Here is a 20,331-nt window from a genome sequence, read left to right as displayed (position 1 = left end):
CTTCATTTAAACAAATAAAGGTGTCTCTCCACACCATTTTGTCTCTGTTTTCCTCAATGCACAAGAACTACCACGTCTGTACTGTGAATTTCCCTTAAGCCCGACACCACGAGCCCATTACACAGAGAACAAGCGGTGCTAGCAGTGCAATAAACCCCCCTCGTGCCATGTGAGCATGGGAAGTTTCACATTACAAAACAGAAGTTGAAGGAAGTTCTGAGAGCGTTCCTTTCTGGATGCTGGCTGCTAACCGCCCGCTCTGTAAATGCGCACGGAATTGGGGAAGTGGCATTAAAAGCGGCCACACCAGCGCTCCCAGATGCAGAGGGCACTTCCAAGCAGCGCAGCTGCCAAGCGCATTTTCTACACGATGCCCAGAACCAGATGCACTGCAGAGCACGTCACCTAGACTTGATTTCTTCCTGCTAATAACTGTACGCTAATAATAAATATCCACTGTACTATTACAAAGAACCCAGAGGAGCCATAGCGATAGCTTGTGCTGTGTGGATAACTCCGAGGCAGCTTTGTGTGGGTAAAGCGAGTCACCCCAACCGGCCAAGTTATCAGCACCAAAAATTGCCGTTTTAGGAAGGATTTTATGATTCTGCGCAGGGTTACCCATTTTAAATATGGAAGATAGCTGATTGTAACGACTTTTAAATAAGACTACTGTTCATAGAGACGATTAGTCAGCTAATCTGTTATAAGCTTCCTGATAGATACGTAAGGCTCTTCAGTAAGGATTTGAATATTGAAGAAGGGGAGGCCTACGTGCGAGTTCCAAGTTGCTGGGAAGCACCGAGGTGGCTGGGGAGGTGTGGGAAGGTCCAGGACACAAAGCTGCCAGCGCTGGGCAAGGGGAGGAGCTGGCACAAAGACAAAGTTAGCACCTAAAAGAGAACGGGATGTATTTGCAGCACCCTCTTTGCTACCAGAAAATGAGAAAAGGGCCCAAACCAGCACGGGACCAGGATTTGGTCCACTTCCTACGTCCGTGACGCTGTATTCTGAGCTTGAACTTTGCACCTAAGTGCAAATTCAACCTCAGCATGTTTTTGGAAGCAGCAGCCAAGCGAGGCTGAATCTTGTATTTTAGTTCAGGCTCAAATTTAAACATTACATTAAAATGGTTTACTGGAATCCAAGATGTCCAAGGACAGGAATAAAACAAGGTACAGATGTAACTTGGCGTACCTGAGGAGGCAGGTGGTAACACACTAAGGCAGATCAGATGACGTGAGAAACAGACAGGTAATTACTATGAATAATCTGCTATATGCAGCCAGTATACTTAATAGCGTACGAGGAAAGCACTCTTTGTACTAAAGAGCTTAGGGTCTAGATGAGTTATAAATCAGAGATTTGTTTACAATCTGGCCACCACCTCTGCAGCCGATTGAGAGGACACAGCAAACAAGGCCCTCGCTCAAAGCCGCGTAAGAACTTCTCTGGGTCGCTGGATTTAAAACCTGCAAATGCAATCATTCGGCTTGTTCACCACTGCTTCCTCTGGACGTCTGAGTTTCAGAGAGGAAAAAACACAAGCCGCGGTACGCATTCTGCTGCTAAGAGAACACAGAAATCTACCAGGACTTCTCTCCTCAGCACAGGTGGCCGCTGGGGATACCCTGGTAAGGAGCCAGAGCCTCAGGAGCCTCTCGGGGCCCACTTCCACCCCTCGCCCTCGGGCAGGAGCAGAAGGCAGCACCGCTGGGGCTGCGGGGCCGTGCCCTGGGCAAGCACCAAACTTCCCGAGCCTCCGGGCGCTGAACTGAGGGAAGGAGAACCGGGCACACAAATCCACTCAAACCACCCGCCAGCCAACGTGGCGCACAGCAGCAAAGCCTAGAAGGGAAAACGCCACGGAGAAATCAACGCGGGGGGAGCCCTGACCTGAGGGAAGGGGCCGCAGGGCCCCTCCACCACCGCACGGCGGGCACACGCGGCCCCGCTCCACGGCCTCGGGGACACGACGGCGGCGCGTGAGGCTCAGCCCTGGCACCCCCTTCACCCCCCTCCACAGCTCTAGGAATAAAACAACTCCAGTAGAACACTCGAAACAACAACAACAAAAAAAAAAAAAAAAAACACGTTTTTCCCTCTTTAAATAATTAATTAATTAATTAATGGGAAAAAAAAAAAAAGACTACCCATTCCCAATGCCAGGCTACTCCACGCCACCAAACTTACCGAAACCACCGAAACCAACCCACGAGCGACTACGGCGTTTGCCCGCCCAGCCGGCGGAGGGCAGCCCGCAGGGGGCCGGCAGCCCCCGGCCCCGCCAGCCCCGGCCCGGGGGGTCCCCAGCCCCGGGCACCCAACCCCGGGGCACGGCGGATCCGGGTGAGCGCTTACCTCCGCCGGCAGCCCGGCGTCGTGCCCGCGGGGCTGAGCCCGGCTCGCCGCGGGGCTGGGCTCGCCCTCAGCCCGCCGCCACCGCCGCTCCTCCGGGGCTCCTCCGCTCCTCACCGCCGGCAATGGCAGCGGCGGCAGCCGAGCGCGGCGGAGCTACCGGGGCCAGCACCTGCCTCGGCCGCTCCGCTCCCTGCGCTCCGCTCCCCGGCCGCGGGCTGCCGGCAGGCAGCGGCGCCTTCCCCCGCGGCCGCGGGGCGGGCTCGCCTCAGCCCCGGCAGGCGGCGGGAGGGGCGAGCGCCGCCCGTGAGGAGCGCGGCGGGCACGGCCGGGGCGGCGCTGCCGGCCCCGGGGACGCCCGGAGCCCTCACGCCGGCACTCGGCCCGCCGAGGCCGGAGCCCCTCCCGGCGGCACCTGAGGGGCGCCGAGCGGCCTGCGCAGCCCGGCAGCCGCGGGCGGCTGGCACAGGAGCGGAGCGGGGAGCCCCGGAGCCCGGCCGCCGCTGTTATCGCCGGGCCGAGGCGGGCTCAAGGCTGGCCCCGGGAGCCGTCGCCCTCGGCCCCCTGACGGGGCGCGGGGCAGGAGCCGGGCGCGGCCGTGACAGGGCTGCCCCGGAGCCGGGACGCCTCCGATGGGGAATTTTAGGAGTCACTTCACGGGGGCTGACTGTGTTTGGCGCTGGGTCTGGGGGTGGTCGGTTCGTTGGTAGGTCTTCGGCTGTCCGAGGTCCTTACCGAAGGCCGAGCAATCTAATGATGTAACTCGGTTCGGATTTTAAAAGAGTAATTTTCTTCCCTCCGCAGCTGAGGAGCAACGTTTAAAAGGCTTGAAAGGAGCAGCTCCAACTCCCCAAAACCTCAGAATCCAAAAATAAAATGTAGCCATTGTAAACCCCTTTGAATTACAAGTTAAATTCACTACTTGTAGATGACACAGAGCCGTGATTTCAGTGATTAATGACTACAGTGTCTGCAAGCTGAACAGAAAGCTGCTGTGTTGTAGTTCTTGCTGAAGTACTATCTATCCCCTAGCCGAGCATCCCATAGATTCAGTGCAGGCCAGACCAGATCTTGATAAACCAGTCTTTATGCGATGCAGGGTAAGAGAACAATATTGAATGAAAGTTTTGTACCACAATCATAAAGAGGGGAGAAAAAAAAAAGATTGCCTCTATAGCAATTTAGTTACATTGTGGTAAAATGAAAAGTTAATGACTGCTTGCTGGATTTCCATAAAATACATTTAGGTAACTTTTTAGCATACATAGTATATATTACTAAGGACCAGTAAAAGTTCCATTTTTAACTTTCTTCCATTCTTGAATAAGGTGGAATTTATTTCTGTAATGTAAGAGTGTAAGGCTGCTAATAGTTATAACCCAAACGATGATTTGTATATACCCTATTCCTTCCATTACCTCACATCACAAACAAGAGCAAAGAAGAAAGGTAACCTCCAAGAATACATGATGCTGTAATGCCAGATTTTTTACAGCTACTGAAAAGCATTCCTGTGGAACCGTTTTGCACCTTTAACACTGATCATCTCATCCTTTTCTTTGCCAATAAAATACCGCTCCTGACATTTCCTAGCCTATCGAGCCTGCGGTCTCAAAAAAAGAAAGATTTGCACCACTTTATCTTGGAGAGCTCTTCCTAATGTACTTTCTGGCTTGGAAGTGGAACCCAGGATGCTTACGTTCAGTTGCATGAGCTGCATTTTGTTCTCACGTAAAAGCAGGATATCAGAGGTAGGGCCAACAGGGACTGAGCTGAGTTCCAGCAGAAACAGGAGCTGTCACCTTGCAGAGTGGCCATCTGGATGTTTCTCTCTGTGACCACCTCCAGTTCCTGCAGAGCAACACCACTTTGTGTTGTACTGCTTTAATACGCAGCTCTCGGGGGGATAACTCAACCCAGTGCAAAGCCACAGTGGCCAAAGCAGCCTGTGTGGCACTGTGTGCAGGAACTGTGCTTGAGACAGAGCTGTGAGCCTGGCACTCTTGGTCCCAAAGTCCTGGGGTGATTTACGGCCACATGCACTGCCCGACATGGATGGACACATACTGGTTTGCACCAATACACAGACATTCCCTACCCTGAGCTTCACCCTTGGTAGGGAACACCTTCATTTTAGTTATGTGACAACAGAAAGAAATAGGTACACACTTTTCAGAAAGAATAAGGTGCACAAGTCTCAATTGCCTTCAGAAGACACAAGCTAGACCAGCGCCAGGTCTGGTCTAACCTTCTGCACTTCATAGGCCATCACCAGTTCCCCCCGCTCAGCACAGTGTGTTTGAGAAAAGCGTATTTCCCAAAGCCACCCAGTCTGAGTCAGAAGACAGGACATCAGAGAAGTCACCAGCTGGTAGTCTGTTCTACTGTTTGCTCACTGACAACAAGAAAATATGTACTTAAGACTCCAATTTGAACTTGTCTGACTTCAGCTTTCAAGCAGTGTTTCTTATTGTGCCCTTCCCTGGTGAACCAAAAACTCTAACAGTATTTAACACAGTAATCAAACCACAGCTTACTCCTCTTTCTGGTAAAATAAACAGATCAAGCTCTTCAAATTCCTTATACGTGGCATTTTCTCCACTCTTCAAACATATTTTTGCATTTTTTTTCTAGGCCTCTCAAAACCTGTAAATACATTTTACAATATTTGGGCTGCAAAACTATTTCTAGTATTCTGATAGCAGTGTTATCAGTTCCATAAATCACTTGGCCACTCTCACTCCCTGCTTCCTATTTGCACACCTAAGGATCACATCAGCCCTTCTTTTCCCATTTGAAATAAAATTTTTGGTTACACACTGGAGCACTGAGTAGAAGCAAGATTTTTTTTTCCTCTGTATGCTGCCTTGTTCATTCTGATGAAAAATCTGGAGTGTGAGGGTATTAATGTCGTGAAACTCTGCAGTGAGGTCGAGGTCAGCAACCCTTTCATGCATTCCGGATTTAATCTCTGTGTTCTAGGTTCGGGTGATCCCCACATTTCCTTCCTTGCAAAATACATCTCAACCTTGAGAGTTTCATATAGTTTGCATTTGAATAAAACTAGTAATTTTTGAAATAATTGTAGCATTGCCTAGTGAATTCAGTGTCCATCACTTCTGGGAAGGAGTTAAGTTCTTGATTGTTGGGTGTGGAGCATTTAGGAACATCACCTCTAAGCTCTGCTTAACTAAATGAGCACTGACTGTACATAAGTCACGACAGGACAAATAAAATGGCTCTGATACTAAAAGAAAACCTTGTCTTCTTGACTACAAGTCCAAGAAAATGAGAGTCTTGCTCTTAGCCCCCCGCAGCCTCCAGGCAGCGTGCAGTACCTTTTAGCTCCCTGGCAACAAGACCGTCCACCAGTAATGCCGGTTCGGGAACACCGACCGAGCTCCGAGGCCTCCCAGCAGACAACAGAGCTTCCCCCGGTGGAGGAGGACCTGGCCATGATTGCCATGATCCTCCTCTCTTTGCAGATCTCCAGCTGACATCCTATTGGAAACAAACGCTGATAGCAAAGGCTGATACTGGGAGGATGAAATTAAGAAATTTTAGAGCTCATGCTGTGATCATATCACAGGCTGTTATTCTTATCTTCCTCTCCCAAGTCTGCCAAGCCTACTTCAAGAAGTCGTCCGTGGCATTAAGATATTCCACCGACCCTGAGAGCTCATAATCTGCACTGCAACTGAATGCTGAAGGCTGAGAAGTTTGCTGGTCTTACACTGCTGTATTATTTACCAAATACCACTTCTGAACAGAAATATTTCATTTTCGAGACGCTCTAAACATCCTAAAGGACTCAAGGCTCACAAATCTGACCGATATCCTGCCAGCCAAGAGAAAGGATTGTGTGCGACTTATGTGGACGAATACTACGTGATCAACGCTTTTGCCATGCTCTGAAGATGTGCCTTTAACCTTCAGACACACACAGTGGCAGGCAAGTCCTGAAGATTCCCACCTGGGGGCACATCAGGCTGTCCGGCCGGTGTTCGCGGCCAGGCCCCCCCGTTCCTGTACGAGCCCACAGAGAAGCTGCCCAGAGGCCTCCTACAAGCGCCTCTCCCTGAGGTAACGCTCAGGGCCCAGCACAAATTTAGGCCAAGGCGTACGGATGAAACAGTTTTAATGGCAGCGATGAACTGATCTCCTCCTCAGGAGGTAGGAGGGAGGCATCCGTTCTCATTCTCCCTCAAGTCGCTTCACGTTTAAGCTTTAGGCCCTGGGATCCCACTGCCTTCCTTACAGGAACTGACAGGATAATTACTCAGAGGCTTCGAATGCTCTCCGTAGGGGGACATCTATGTCCCAGTAATGGGGCCTCGTTCCTCCACCGCTACACCTCTCACCCTGCAGGCCAGTGGACTGCCGTCCGCTGACAAACCCCCAGGTGCCAGCGATGCGGAGGCCATGCGCAAGCGGTCAGCTCAGGCGGCAACATGAGAGTATTTTTGGATGTGTTGCTGACACTGAGCTCTCACTTACCAGAGTCTGAGTCATGTTTTTCAGCGTCTGCAGGTGATGACTTACCATTTCTGCCCCATTCTGGTGTACGATGACCTGACCAATATTAGGCATTGTCTTCATCACTGTGACGTGACTGGAAAGGAAGCTCGCAGCACTTCAGAAACGCCAGCGAGCATGCAGGACGCTGCCGAACACCACCTCAGCACCACCAACAACCACCCTAGGCTCTAATTGCCCATAAAATCAAGTGCAGTGTTCTCACCTTGCTATCGCTCCGTGCTCCGAGCCCACCATAGCCAGAAGGTGACCCAGCAGGATGAAGGGCGCCACTGGCACCGCCGTGGCTGGCAGTCAGAGGAGGGATGCGATGGCTCTGTGGTCAGCAGGTAGAGCTGTCACGGGATCAAATCCCAGGATACGCAATGAAACAAGAAGTGCCATTAAATGTCACCACTTGCTGTTCCATAAGAAGTGTACATCTCTTGAGCTTTGCTTTCTTTACAGCAAAAAAAAATATGGCAATGTATATGCAAAAGAGGATGGGAAAAAATCCCACCTACCAAAATAGGATGTTGTAAAAAAAATGTATCCATTTTTTTTTTCTCTGAAGAGACTATGAGGAAAAAAAATCAGCTGGCAGATGCTAGTCATTTTGCTTAATGCACTCAGATACCTTGGCGATAAATGTGGTGGGAGAGCTTGCACAGAATAGAATAAATGGCTTCAGTGAGGTATTGTCAAAACAGTAAAAAGAAGATATGTTTCCTATTAAAATAGAGAGGGAGTAAAAGCAACTGTGTTTTTGAATGAGGACGGCTAGTATTAGCAATGCTAAAAATAAGGGGAACACAGCCTTTACTTCACTGCCGAAAGGAAAAAGGAAAATTTTCCTGTCTCTAAGGTGAAATTACTTCCCACCCCCAGCCGTGCTGTGCTGCTTGGTTAGTTGGCATCACACTACGAAGGACACCGCTGGCAGAAAGGTTTCTCAGTTCCTGTGGCTCCTGTGCCCTCCACCATCCCAGAACTGCCACTGAGGAGGTGCTTCCCATCCTTTGTCGTTGCACAACTTTCTGCAAGCCCTCCAGAGTTCCTCTTCTTACCAAAAAGATGACCGCAAGATACCTTCCTACTGCCAGCACCACATGGAGAAGGTGCCCAGTGCCGCCCCCTCTGCATTTATAGGGCAGCATGGAAATAGGGGGAGGAAACAAATACACTGACTGCTGTAAGAGACCAGTGAATTAATTCATTAGGCATAATTAATGACAGCTTGTGCTCCCATCTCTGCCCTTCCACTGCAGCTGAAACAGCTGAGGAAGCTCTCACATATCAAACACGGGGGAATAGGACGGGCAGCGATGGCTGCTGTGATCCTGAGATCAGGCAGTGAAATTTACCCTCCACATTTAATACCGGCAGAGTTGCTGCTTTTGCTTCCAAGAGCCGAGGGAAGACAGGCTGAGCCTGACTCCTGCCTCCCAGGGCAGGCAGGTCTCAGTACGCTGCCTGCTGTAGGAATGATCAGCTAGGTTTTCTTATGGAAAACAGCAGCAGCTTACTAAACCTCTGAAGCTCATTTTATTAATTTAAAAGTCTTCTAAAACGCAGTGCAGCTTTTAAACAGAGCCTGGTTTCTCTGCAGCCCTAAAGCAAAGCCGAGGTCGGGGTGCAGCCACGGGAAGCCTTCATTTATCAGCCAGCACGCACACGTAGCTCGCAGCACTCAGGATGCTAGGTACGGACAGGGGCCAGGGGTGGCATGAACGGTTTTCTTCCAATCTAAGGCCAGTGAGGGTAATTCCATTGGTGAGCTCTCCTTCTGACAGAAATTTGACCACAACCTTTGGTGCTCACTGCTGATGTAATGTTACAGCCTCCATAGACCAGGCTCTAAAAGGGAGGTTGGGCACCGGGGGAATTTATAGCCTTGGGGCATCGTAGACATTAGCTGGGAAGCGCTGGATGCCGTGTAAATCACACATAAGGAAGCAGAAAAAGACACCAGCAGAAAGGTGGATTATTTTATGCCTTGTTGCCTTTATGCCCCAGAAATGCTGGATGTTCTCATTCATTCACTTCAAGGTTCAACAGCTGCTTTCGTGACAGGACCAAAAGTCACCGCCGTAACCACTGCCCCCGAAGGATTGGTATTGATTTCACCAGGGAGGGCAGGACAAGACCGTTTCCTTCAGGCAGAGTATTTAGCAAGGAAATAGCTGATGCCGTTTATCCAGCGTTCAGCAGCTTTTCCGCAGCCTTCCTTGTTTACACTGCTGCGTGTACGAGCACTTCACTCCTCTTCCTCCCCCTCAGCCTCCCGGTGTTCGCTGGCAGGGCTGTGAGGCACCGAGAGCTGATTCCTTCAGCCCGGCCCTACGGGAAAACCTAAATCCCCAAGCGGGTCAAGGTGAAAAGTGCAGGGCGAGGGTCAGGGTCCCAGCCGGCAGCGGGAACCTGCTGCTGGACATTGATCCTGCCGGTGGGGGCTCCCTGGCTGGCAGCCCAAACCCGCGTGTCGGTGCTTCCAGCCCAGTTTGTAAACCTGTGGGAGGGAGGGCTGCTCTGTTGGCTAGACGTGGATGAGTTCTGTGAAAAAATAGCCACTAACAGCATTTTTCAGCTCATCTTGCATAAGAGACAAGACTGGAAGGCCCCTGTGTTTTACAGAGGAACCAGCTAAAGATCCGTCTAACAAACTGATCTGATCACGAGCAATACAAGAAATAAAGCCCTGGTATTAAAGCTAGCATTCTTCATCCGCTGGGAAATGTTTGATTTTGCAAAGTGTCTGTATTCCAGCCACTTAATGTAAGTAAACAGTATTTTACACGGAAGAGGAAAATGGATTTACTTTGGAACAGATATTAGAGGGTCAGCCCTACTATAAAATACAGGCTAAGATCATTTACCCGTAGCAGATACCTGTCACAACCGCAAATTTCGATTAAATTCCATCCCAGTCGTTCAGCGGGCCGTTCTTTTCCCACACCCACTGATGCAGTCCCAAAGAGCAATCCTTGCACAACCCATTTTCCACAGAACAGGATGTTTTTGCCAGCTGCCCCGTACCCTTGGCCAGCTCTCACAACCCCGCTGGGCGCGCTGCGAGGAGCAGCCTGCTCTCGCTGCCCTGCTGTGAGCGGGGAGCCCCCAGAGGCCCCTCCGGCCTCAGTTATTTTACAATTCTCTTCACGTGGTATTTTTTCTGGCAGGGTATTTGCAAAATCACCCGCCCAAACTGGATATATATTCATCCAGATCATCTGTTCTGCATACCATTTCCTTACGGCTGCCTAGGAGAAAGCACGTTGAGGGATCGCAAGTAAATAAATAAATAAATCGGCTATTGCTTTTTATCAGATTTAGGCCCGAGCTGTTTTACTGGGGCCCCCATCACCCTCGCCGTTCCTCCGGGCACATTCCCAAGCCTCCGTCCCGAGGTCCGGAGGGCAGCCGTGCTCGGGCTGGGAGCAGCGGGGTGCTGGGGCTGCAGGGAAGGCTCGGGCAGGGGCTGTGCCACGCCAGGGCCGTAAAGACCTGAGAGTGCCCTCGGCGCCCTGCCAGGTTGTCTCACTGCCCTGCAACGTAATTCGTGGTCTTGGATCATTTATTGCGTGGACTTATTGCCAGGAAGTGATTTGTGCCCGCAGAGGGTGCTTGCCGGGAGTGCTGGTGCCCACTCCGTGTCCTCGCTGACCGTTTCTCTGTGAACCACCAGAAAACACACCGCGGTTGTCACAGAGCTGCTGCTGCCTGCCCGGGGGCGCCCAGACGCACACCCGATGCCTGCGAGCTCTCGCCAGCCCCTGACCCCCCCTTCCCACTTACACCTTCCCTCGCCTCGCAGAGCTCTTTGCTACCAGTACGGATGACAGCAGCCACCTCGCAGTCGCTCCATCAGCTGCAGGAGGCACGTACAGCAACATCAGCCCATCTCTCACACTGCCACGGGGACTGAAACCGACACCTCTTCTGCAGACTTTGGCCTCCTTTTCCAGGTCTTGCTCTGCAATCGTAAGCCTGGAGTGAGGGCCGTGAAGGGGCTGGCGATGCCTTTCATCGCAGAAGACCCTGAGGTGTCTAGAAGAGAGGTCCCCGCCATTTCACACCTTCAGCTCTCACTGTGTTTTCATCAGGCTTGAATAATGGGTGGCTCCAAATTGCCCGTTAAGGGCCACAATTCGATTTGTAGATTTGTACCTTGCAGTGTTTTTCCTGAAAGAGCTAAATCCCGCAGCGGGATGCGCGCGGACCTTTGTGCTGGCTGCCACTGCTCCCGTGCTGCTGAGCCCCTTCTCCAGTCACTCATCTCGGCTGCTGACGCATTGCTGCTCTCCCTAGGAATCGTGGCCTTTCGATGACTGGAGCCAGAATTTGTTTTTTTTCCCCTTCTGGGCCTCCAAATGCCATAAACAGGGCCCGAGCCAGTCGCAGCCGTCTGCCGTTACCGGTCCTGCGCCTGCTCTGCCGGGGACCCTGTGCTGGGGCAGGCACACACGACCTGCAGGTTCAATCTGATAAACGCCCAGCGAAGTGATTTTCCGGCCTGTCAGGAGGGTTACAAAGATAAGGTCTTATCTGGCTTTCTTGTTTGCATCTAGATTTTTTACTGCTAAGGTTTAGAAAAGCACCTCCAAAAAGTGTGTCTAATCCAGCCAGGGTACAGCTGCACTAACAGCAACAATTTTGCAAAATAATTCACTAGACTCAGCTAACTAGCATCAGCGCTCTAAAAATATACCGATGCACTACCCATTTAGACTTTAGACCCTAATCCTGTGGGTTTTTTTATTTTTTATTTTTTTGGAGTGACAAAAGATCCCCCATTGGCAAGAAAAGTCCCTCCGTCCTTCATGCACTGCACTACAAAAAAACAGAGCAAATTAAAAAAAAATTAAATAATAAACCTTCTGTGTTTTAGCCTGACGATAGCTGATCCAACACAAATGAGGTAGATGAAAACAAGATCAAATAAACAACAGCCTTAAGAGCAAGGAAGGCAAACCCCAGCCCTGCCACTTCAGCAGCAGGCAGGGGCTGCGGTGCAGGCCGAGGCTGTGATCCGGGTGGTGCGCATTAAGCTCGGCGCCGACGGTTTGTTTTGCTAACGCACGTGACAGCAGTGGAAATGTTTGCTCTCTGAAGCCCCCTGTGTTTTCCCGTGGATCCAACAGTAGCAGAGAGGAGCGCTGAACACGCGGCCAGCTGGTTGGTGTCTGGCGGTGATGGCACAAGCAGGATGGAGGGCTTCAGCGATGGATGCGCAGGGTGCGTGGGCAGCTGGGAAAGTGTGGGGCAGAAATCTGTTCTTCCCAATGCTGTCAGCACCATCACCGAAGCAGAATTTCTCCTCCCTTTGCTCGTTACAGCTAGGCAAGCTTTAAAGAGCTCATTTCTCGCTAGCAGTGGGCTCTTCCCGTTTGCCTCGGCCCCTGACACCAGCCTGGTCCCCGTCACCGCTTAATGGCTCTGGACAGCACTGCGAGGGGGCCACAAAGCAGCGCTCACCTTGAAATATATCTTCAGATGTGCTGAATTTAGATCTCTGCAAACGCTCGTGCAGTTTTAACCTTGCTAGTGCAACAACGTAGGAGTGGCTGCTGCAGCTAGATAGCTCCATGTGGTTTAGAGAGCAATCTATTGAAACCCCAGACAGGAAATTGGATGTTAGTCATCGCAGAGCGATAAGGACAGGGCTCCTAATTCACCATCTCTTTTCATATCTAACTGATCGGAAAAAGAGCAAAAGGGACCCGTGTTTATGAGACGGGCAGCAAATAAAACGTGGCATACATTTTCAGAGAGCATTTCAAAATCCTGTGAAGTGAAAACAAAAAACAAACTCAGCAAACATCCCCTAGATACAGCCGTAGGAAGAAATCTCTCTGCAGCCATAAATCTGTACCGGGGACCTTTTGCTTTAGGAAAGGGGTTTTCATCGCCGCGTGGCTGGGGGCAGAGGGGTGGCAAGCTGTTCTGGCAAAGCAGCATCAGGTCTCTGCAGCTCACTCCTGACCTTAGGCAGGCCAAAAACTAAATAATTATTTAATTGCCAAGCTCTTCTGGCCCAGATCTTTAATCATCATTTAAAGCTTGAAGTCAGTCGCTGCGTGCGTCTTTTCACCACAAGCCCCAGCCTGTGCTGTGTCTCCTGCCTACCTATGTGTGTGTCTCCCAGCGCTGCCTTGCCAGCTTTGATTTGGGAGAACTAACAGCAAGTCTGTTCCTTGGCTCCCCCATCACATCCATTCTTCTTCGCAGAGCGACATCGCTGACAAGCCGCTACTTTCAATATTGAAATGAGTTTCTCTGCTGAGAGGCAGCTTTGTAAAAGTAGCACCAGGAAGTTTTGTGTTTGGTATCTGTCCTTAGTGCTCTGCTCGGGTTTAAAGACGTAAACGGATGTTTTAAAAAACATTTTAAAAATGAAATTAGCTCAGTTTGCATTTGGAAATGACCCGTCCGTGACTGTGCAAAGAAGCACCGTGCACTGCGGGTGGTAACAGGCCAGCCAAGGCGCTCTATTTATGGCTGCAGTACAAGCAGGGGTGTGCGCTGCTGGGACCTCGACCACGCGCAGCCTCAGCACAGCCCAGAGACCTCGCTGGCCGGGGCTTCTCATCAGCATTAAGAGCCCCCCAGGATCTCCCTTCCTCCACCTCCCTCCACCGTTTGCTTTTCCATTCATTCCCTAGCAGCGGGGCACTGCATTCTTTCATAAGCCATTGAGGCTGATTTTCAGATTTCCTAGTGAGAGTTTCTCAGTGCCTTCCCCTGCTTTGCTGATGACAGCTCTTGCATAAGAAGCTCCTGATGGGTCATAATTAATTAGAGTCTCACACAGACAATTCCCTTTTTTTTTATTTAGGATAATTACTGAACTGAATGACACCTGCCAAAACCAAGCGGGCACGGGGTCAAGCATGGAACTCGGTGCTTTATCACATCAGGGCCTTCAGATTTCATTCCAGCCTGGACAAAATTAACTCCCGTTGCTTTCCCAGCAGAAGGAAGGATGGAGGAATGGGACATGCAGTAGAAATCTGCATTTTAATTAGGTGTTCTGCAGTAGGGAACACAGAAAGTGGAATATCCACAGCAAAAGCACAGTCTGGGTAACTATTTGCAGCATATACTGTTCAGCTCTGTATTTTTAAAACTAAGACCCACAGAAAGGTTTCTCTGAAGCTTTGGGGAGCCCGGGGAATGCCTCTTGTGACTGTGAGGGGCAGGGAGGGCTCTCACAGCACCCCTGCTCCGTGCCACCCCGCTGCCGGCCTGCGCTGCTCCTGGGCCCAGGCTCCCCTTTCCTCCTCAGAGAATTGCTCACAGTCATTAAGGGACCGCTTTTATAACCAGCAGATGTGATTCACCACCAGATAATGCTCTTAGGTGACAGGTTCCTCCAGGGCAGGGATATTTTGTTCGCTCTCAGCCTCTGTGGGGCAGGACTTCCCCGTGCCACCACCAAGAAGGGCCTGGCTGCATCCCCTCTGCTCCCCCGGGGTCTCTGCACCCAGGGGCAGCTCCCCCAGCTCTCTGCACCCATGGGTCAGCTCCCCCAGCTCTCTGCACCCAGGGGCAGCTCCCCCAGCTCTCTCCTCCCCAGGCCGAGCAGCCCCAGCTCCCCCAGCCCTCGGTGCCGGGTGCTCCGGGCCCTCCACCACGGCCTCCCCGCGCCGAGGCCTAGCGTAGCGCTGCTGGGCCAGGAGGCCTGGGGTGCTGGGGGCAGCTGGGGCCTGGCTGGGTGCTGCCATCCTCCCCCAGCACCTCACAGCTTTCTTTGTACAGAGAGATGCATAAAAGGCTCTGTCCTGTCTCCTCCTGCCCCATCTCCCTGGCACCATCCATCCGCCCAGGTCAGAGCAGGTCCCCGAAGCACAGCCCCGCGCTGGCAGAGCCCCGCGGCAGCCGACGCAGAGGGAGGGATTCGGTCCCTTCACCCAACACCAGGTGACAAATGACTGAGGATGGGAGCAGCCGAGAGCACAGGGAATGCTCCAGCTCCGTCACCAAAGACTCATATTCAGGCTGAAGCCAGGTGTGAGCCTTGTCCCTGCCCGGGACCAGCTGCAGGCTGGTGGCACCTACATCTAGGAGCCTCCTGACAAAATCATCGTGTACCATACAGCAGCTCCGTCATCTCCAAGGTCCAGTCACGGCAAACTGCAAAAAAGAAACTCTGAAGATTTTCCCCTTTTAAATAACAGCTCGGCGACCAGGTTCATCCACGGGAACCCCCCGGCAGGGGCAGGACTGCCTCTCACACAAAGCCTCTGAAAACTCAGACAGACAAACAGCTACTCAACGTTAACATCTACAACAAACATTTTATTCACAAAAATAATTACAAAATTCTTCTGACGCTGTTGGGAGGTGGTGTTTCGAGTTATATTCTCATCAGTGGGAAATGATTACTGTAAATGTTCCAGAAGTGAACGCCACATTTGGAAAAGAAATTAGTTCACAGTTTATGCAAGAGGAAAAGAAAAACACAGAACCCATTTTACTGCAGACTTTCAAATCCAAGGCTGATGAGACAGGTCAATGACTCAAAGACAGACTAACAAATGTACAAAATGTGGAAAACAATTTCTTGCTGGCTCACACATCAGTCGCACTAAAAAAAAACGGGCAGTTAACTTTAGCTGCAAATGACCTGTAAAAGAAATAGCAAAACGTATTAATTTTCTTAGATAAATGAGCTAGACTCCTGAATGCTCTTCAAAATTAATTTGCAGGAGGTTAATATTGGGGCTTAATATGTACTTCTGAAGCTGCACACGGATCCTCCTAATTGCTTTTCCTGTTTAAACCAAAAAGGCCTTTCCTTGCCACAGAGCCACGGCAAAAAATGTAAAAGAAAAACGTCTGCAAAATGACCATCTTACTAGCACTGGTAGAAGAGGGGGCTAACACCGAGTTATTTGTAGCTGAGGCACAGGTGTATTTATAGGAAAGCACTGACGGTTTCACTACTAGAAGCTAACAGAAATATGTAGCCAGGGCCTGGGTGCGTGGTGGTGCTGTGCCCCCGGGATGTCCGAAAGGTGTTCCTGCGGCACCTCCCTTCCCTCGCCGTGCCGCAGGGAGGCAACAGCCAAGATCCAGCCCCGGTTCGCAGAGCAGGGGCATGGCACACGGAGCCAGACACAAAGCCGCTGAGGGAAAGCAGAAGGGTTGTCTGCCTGCCAGCTCTGCCGCGAGAACAGCCCTCTGAAATCACAAAACACCCGTGCTCTGACACCTGCCCATCTCTGTCACCCCCAGGAATAAGCAAACGAGATTTGCTCCCGCATAAAGAAAGCAAGGACATAGGCTGCCCTGTGAAAAAAAGGAGACTGCTGTAAACACGGAATAAAACGTTACCTGACGTGGCACGGAAGGCACTCAGCTTTGTTAAATGAGTAAATTGACCTGAAACTGAAGGGAAAAAAATCTCGGTGAGAAAAGGCAGCTGTAGCTGCCCCAGCTCCCCATTTCCTCTCCCAGCCAGCGGCTGGCCGTGGGCAGAGCAGAGGCAGCAGCTGGGGGATGCAGGGCATGCAGGCTTGGGCCTCACACAAAAGTGAAGAAAAGTGAAGAGCGGGATCAAATTCCTGTTTGATAGCTCTGAGCCACATCAGAGCCCTGCATGGAGGGGACAGGATTTAACTCCTGCCTTTTCCCATGGGCTGCAGCCCAGGAAAGCCCTCCTGGAGTCGCTCTGCGGATCGCTCCCATACTTAAGGGTGCTCCCGTGCCAGCAGTTACTGGATGAGGACTCGCCACAAGCACTCGGCGATAAAATCAGTGCAGGTTTTTTATTTCTCAAGAAAGATCTTCAAATGCAACCAGACAACTCTGCAGGACACGATAATTAAAGGAACCCACGCTCCGTGACAAACCATGCGTTTATTATCCCGGTTTATGGAGCCGTACGGCCCCTTCCCTTCCCAGCAGCCAGGTTTGGCAGACGGGGTGCTGCTGGGCCCAGGGAGGGGCTCTCCAAACAGAGGCGGCGCGATTGCACTGTGGCAGCTGTTACAAAACCACGGTTCGAGCGTTCACATCACTTCACATCCCAGGTTAACGACAAGGTTGACAGGTGAGAATCGAGGTCTTCCACCCCCAATCCTGATGCGGCGCACGAGGGGTCCCTGTGGGGCTGCTGGGGAGGTGCAGTGGGGCAGCAGAGCCTCGCTCACTGGCTTCATGCGCCCAGGGGACGCCGGGTCTGGTGGGCAAACGCCAGGGAGGCAGGAGCCAGCGCCCGGGCAGCTCCCGGGCCCCGCAGGCTGTGCCGCGTCACATCCACACACCGGCAGGAGTGGATTTTTCTTCAGAGGCGTTCTAGGTTTAGCACTCTCCAGGCAGATAACCACAGCTTCACTTTGCTCCTGTTGCTGGCTTCGGAAGCACGGCTTACTCCAGCAGAGCAGCCAGCCTTCACGGTACCTGCAACAAGGCTGCCCAACCCTACCGGAGCCTTTTCAAGACTTCAGGCTCGTCCCTGCAGCTCCAATCACACTTCCTGGTGACAAGGAGCTTTGGTCAACTACCTCCCTGCACACCCCATTTTTCTGAAACAACCACACCAGACTTGTGTCATGTCAGCATTCAAAACACAGACACCCAGCAAGAGCCAGGTTAGCAGCTTGTTTGAGAAAAAGTTGCATTTTTTTTTTTAAATTGTCTTAAATTGAAAGTGCAACCATATACTTGCTTTGGTCCCTTCTGCTCCATTGGATTTCTTATCACTAATATATTAAAATATTTCCACACACCTACTGTTTACTATTGTTGCTGAATTTTGCCCTTTTGTTTTTAATTCCCTAAGTAAGTTTTACAGAAATTTAGCTCTGGAATACACAGTATTTTCATCTTTCTTAGCTTTTCAAAATAGTTCTTCGAAAAAGTATGTATACAAAAATATTTATTAGCTATGAAGTAGAAAAAAATATATTTGGCTTGCAAGTAAGTGTGTGGTTTTGTTTACCTACAAACACAGCTGGGATGCAAGATCTGATTTTCCTCCTAGCCAAAGCTGAACTGAGCATGGCTCATGAACTGACTTCATGTCCGGACAGCCACTGCAGATCAAAAATACAGGATTCTTGGACCAAATTACTGCCTTTTCTACTGTGGTTCTTACAAATTAGATTTGGAAGAGATGTTAGTTTTACCGCAATACCATTTGTACTAGGATCTCATGGTCAACAAAAACATGGGCGCTTTACTTCCAAGCGCACGCTTTCAGCCAGGTAACACCCTGCGGTTGTGCAGCCCCAAGGATTTTGACTCTGTTCCTCTTGCTGCAGCGCCACAAGTCCTTGCCTAGCAGAACGGTCGCTCCTTCAGGGCATCTTCGATGTGCTGAGGCACCGCTCAGCACAGGCCTCTGCCCTCACAGCCCTTCTTACAGCTCTTTGATGCTGCTGCTGAACATTTCTCATTTTACCGTAAAAGAGACAACGTAAAAACAGCCCCAAGTCTGCCTCCACTGGTCATGGCCTCCCTTTCAGCCACTGAAGGGCAGGATTCTGACGGCTTTCTCGTATGGACCATCTGTGTACCCACAGGCTCAAATAAATGCAGGTGCCAGCAAAGCAATCAATACATCAGGATTTTGGAGAAACAAACGAACAAAAAAAGCCACTGGTACTTGTACAGGATCCGAGTTTGTACACATCAGAGTTTCTCCCCCCCAGACAAAACGTAGGCACCTTCTGTTTCAATATGCTCTTTAATGCTATGGATTAGGTCACTCCTTTCTGTCTCGCCCTCGGACTCCCCAATAAAACCTAGAGCAAGAGCGAGCTCTTTCACTGCTGTTGGCCAACGTGTTAAATAGAGATTTTTTTTCCTCCTAAATGGAGAGAAACATGTGCACGGGTCTGTACTGCCAACAGACGAGCTATGCCCCCAAAGATGCTTGGCAGTGACAAACTGGAAGGAGCCCGCTGGTGCAGAACTGGCTGCAAGCCACAAGAAGGCTGTACAGTGTCATTCAGCAAGTGCATGAAACCAGAGCTGTTTTTATTCAGGGGACATTGCTTGAACCCTTCCCAGCCGTTTAATAGTGTTTGGGAATCTCCACACCCAGCTCCTCTGCCTCTCCCAGCTGGAGGAAGGCTCCTGCCACACGCTGAGGCCACCCAGCCGGGGCTGCTGTGCTCTGCCCGCACACGAGCCGCGGGAGCAGCACCAGGTACGGCTCCTGAGGGCTGGCAAAGCTGCCCACGGTCCCATCCTGGCACAGCCCGCAGCACGGAGCCTGTTTGGGTCCCAGCCAGTCCTCACCGCAACGCCTGTGGCACAAAGTCCAATGGCAAGGGCAGTTCTGCACCGGGGTGCTCGGATGTGCGCGTAACAGGAATAAACTATTTGGCACCAGAGGCTAATTTGAATATATTTATATATCAAATATATAAAGGAAGGCCCCTCATGTGAAAATTAGGTCAATTAGGTCGAGAAACGGTATTTCTTCCTGCTGAAATCCTGGGACTCAAGTACAGGATTAGTCACCCAACTTCCAAACAGGAGAGCTCCTGAAAGAAGTCAGGAGAGGGAAAATGGGGGAACACATCAACACCTAAAAAGCCACGATGAGCATCAAGTTGTGGTGTGATGACTTAAGAGTTGTTCTCTGCGGCGTCTTGCACCTTGGCAGCAGGCATCTGGAACTGAGGCATGTAGGGCACAATGGCGTTATACTTAAAGCTACTTTGGATAAATGCATTTAAACTAGGAGGCGTGTTCTGAAGGAACCCCACGTCTCTGAGCAGATCAGCTGCGTGGAACTGACACATGACTCCGGAACTCTCCGTTAAAAAAATGTCACTCTCTCTTTTTTCAAGTGATGCTATCCCTAGGTAATAGAGGCTTCGCTCAGGACTGCCTCCATCTGTGAAGGTGTCATCCTGATCTGAAGGCTCTGAAAACCCCTCTGAAGAAATCAGGGAAAGGGAAAGAGTCTTGCTGGACTGACTGCCAGGCTGATCAGGCAGCAGGAGAAAAGCCTGGTTTCCCACCTCCCAAGAGCTACTTGAGAAAGCACCTGCAACTAAGGAATCTTCGGCTAAGAAGCATCTCTCAAAACAACTCCTGAGATTCTTCTTCTCTTCGTAAAGCCCACTGGATCTGGAGTTGCTGACAATAGTAGCATATTTTATGTCGGACTGCCTTGTAATTTCTCCAGCGATGTGGTCATTGTGAAAGCTCCCAGAGAAGCTGCTGCTAGTGAAATGGCTGCTAGAACAAGCAGAGTCATGTTCAGAGTCTTGAATTTTTGTAAACATTGAATTAATTACTAAAAAATCTTGCGTATCTTCTTGTTTCAACGCTTTGGTAACACTGATGTCTTCCAGCACTATTTCTGGTTCCAGAAGAAGAGGCTCAAATGACATTGCTTCGGGGTGCTTGATAAAAAGGTGCTCAAAAGTTTCAGGCTAGAAGAAAAGATATATTTTAATGCTCATCTACTACTTAATAGCTTTATTTCAGTATGAA

General features: G+C 50.7%; 2 protein-coding genes across 13 annotated transcripts in view; both read right to left on the bottom strand.

The window, feature by feature from the left end:
* Positions 1 to 7,329, bottom strand: part of PDE4B (phosphodiesterase 4B) — a 191,148-nt gene extending 183,819 nt beyond the window's left edge. The window contains exon 1 of one of the 3 annotated variants that reach the window (XM_083845730.1): positions 7,100 to 7,329. The gene's annotated coding sequence lies outside the window, so the exon portion shown is untranslated. Of the gene's footprint in view, positions 1 to 2,193; positions 2,213 to 2,361; positions 2,632 to 7,099 lie in introns of those variants that run through there. The other 2 variants (XM_083845729.1, XM_083845731.1) reach the window with 2 other exon arrangements.
* Positions 7,330 to 15,150: 7,821 nt separating this feature from the next.
* The window catches only part of LEPR (leptin receptor), a 38,906-nt gene continuing 33,725 nt past the window's right edge, over positions 15,151 to 20,331 (bottom strand). For all 10 annotated transcript variants that reach the window (XM_083845710.1, XM_083845708.1, XM_083845707.1 and 7 more), the window contains one exon: positions 15,151 to 20,270. In XM_083845710.1, the coding sequence (XP_083701836.1) occupies positions 19,455 to 20,270 (816 nt within the window). In that variant the 3' untranslated portion in view covers positions 15,151 to 19,454. The remainder of the gene's footprint in view (positions 20,271 to 20,331) is intronic.

Source organism: Anser anser (assembly GCF_964211835.1).
Source record: "Anser anser genome assembly, chromosome: 8".
NCBI lineage: Eukaryota > Metazoa > Chordata > Aves > Anseriformes > Anatidae > Anser > Anser anser.
The sequence above is the reverse complement of the archived record's forward strand: the minus strand, read 5'-3'. Positions and strand labels throughout refer to the sequence as shown.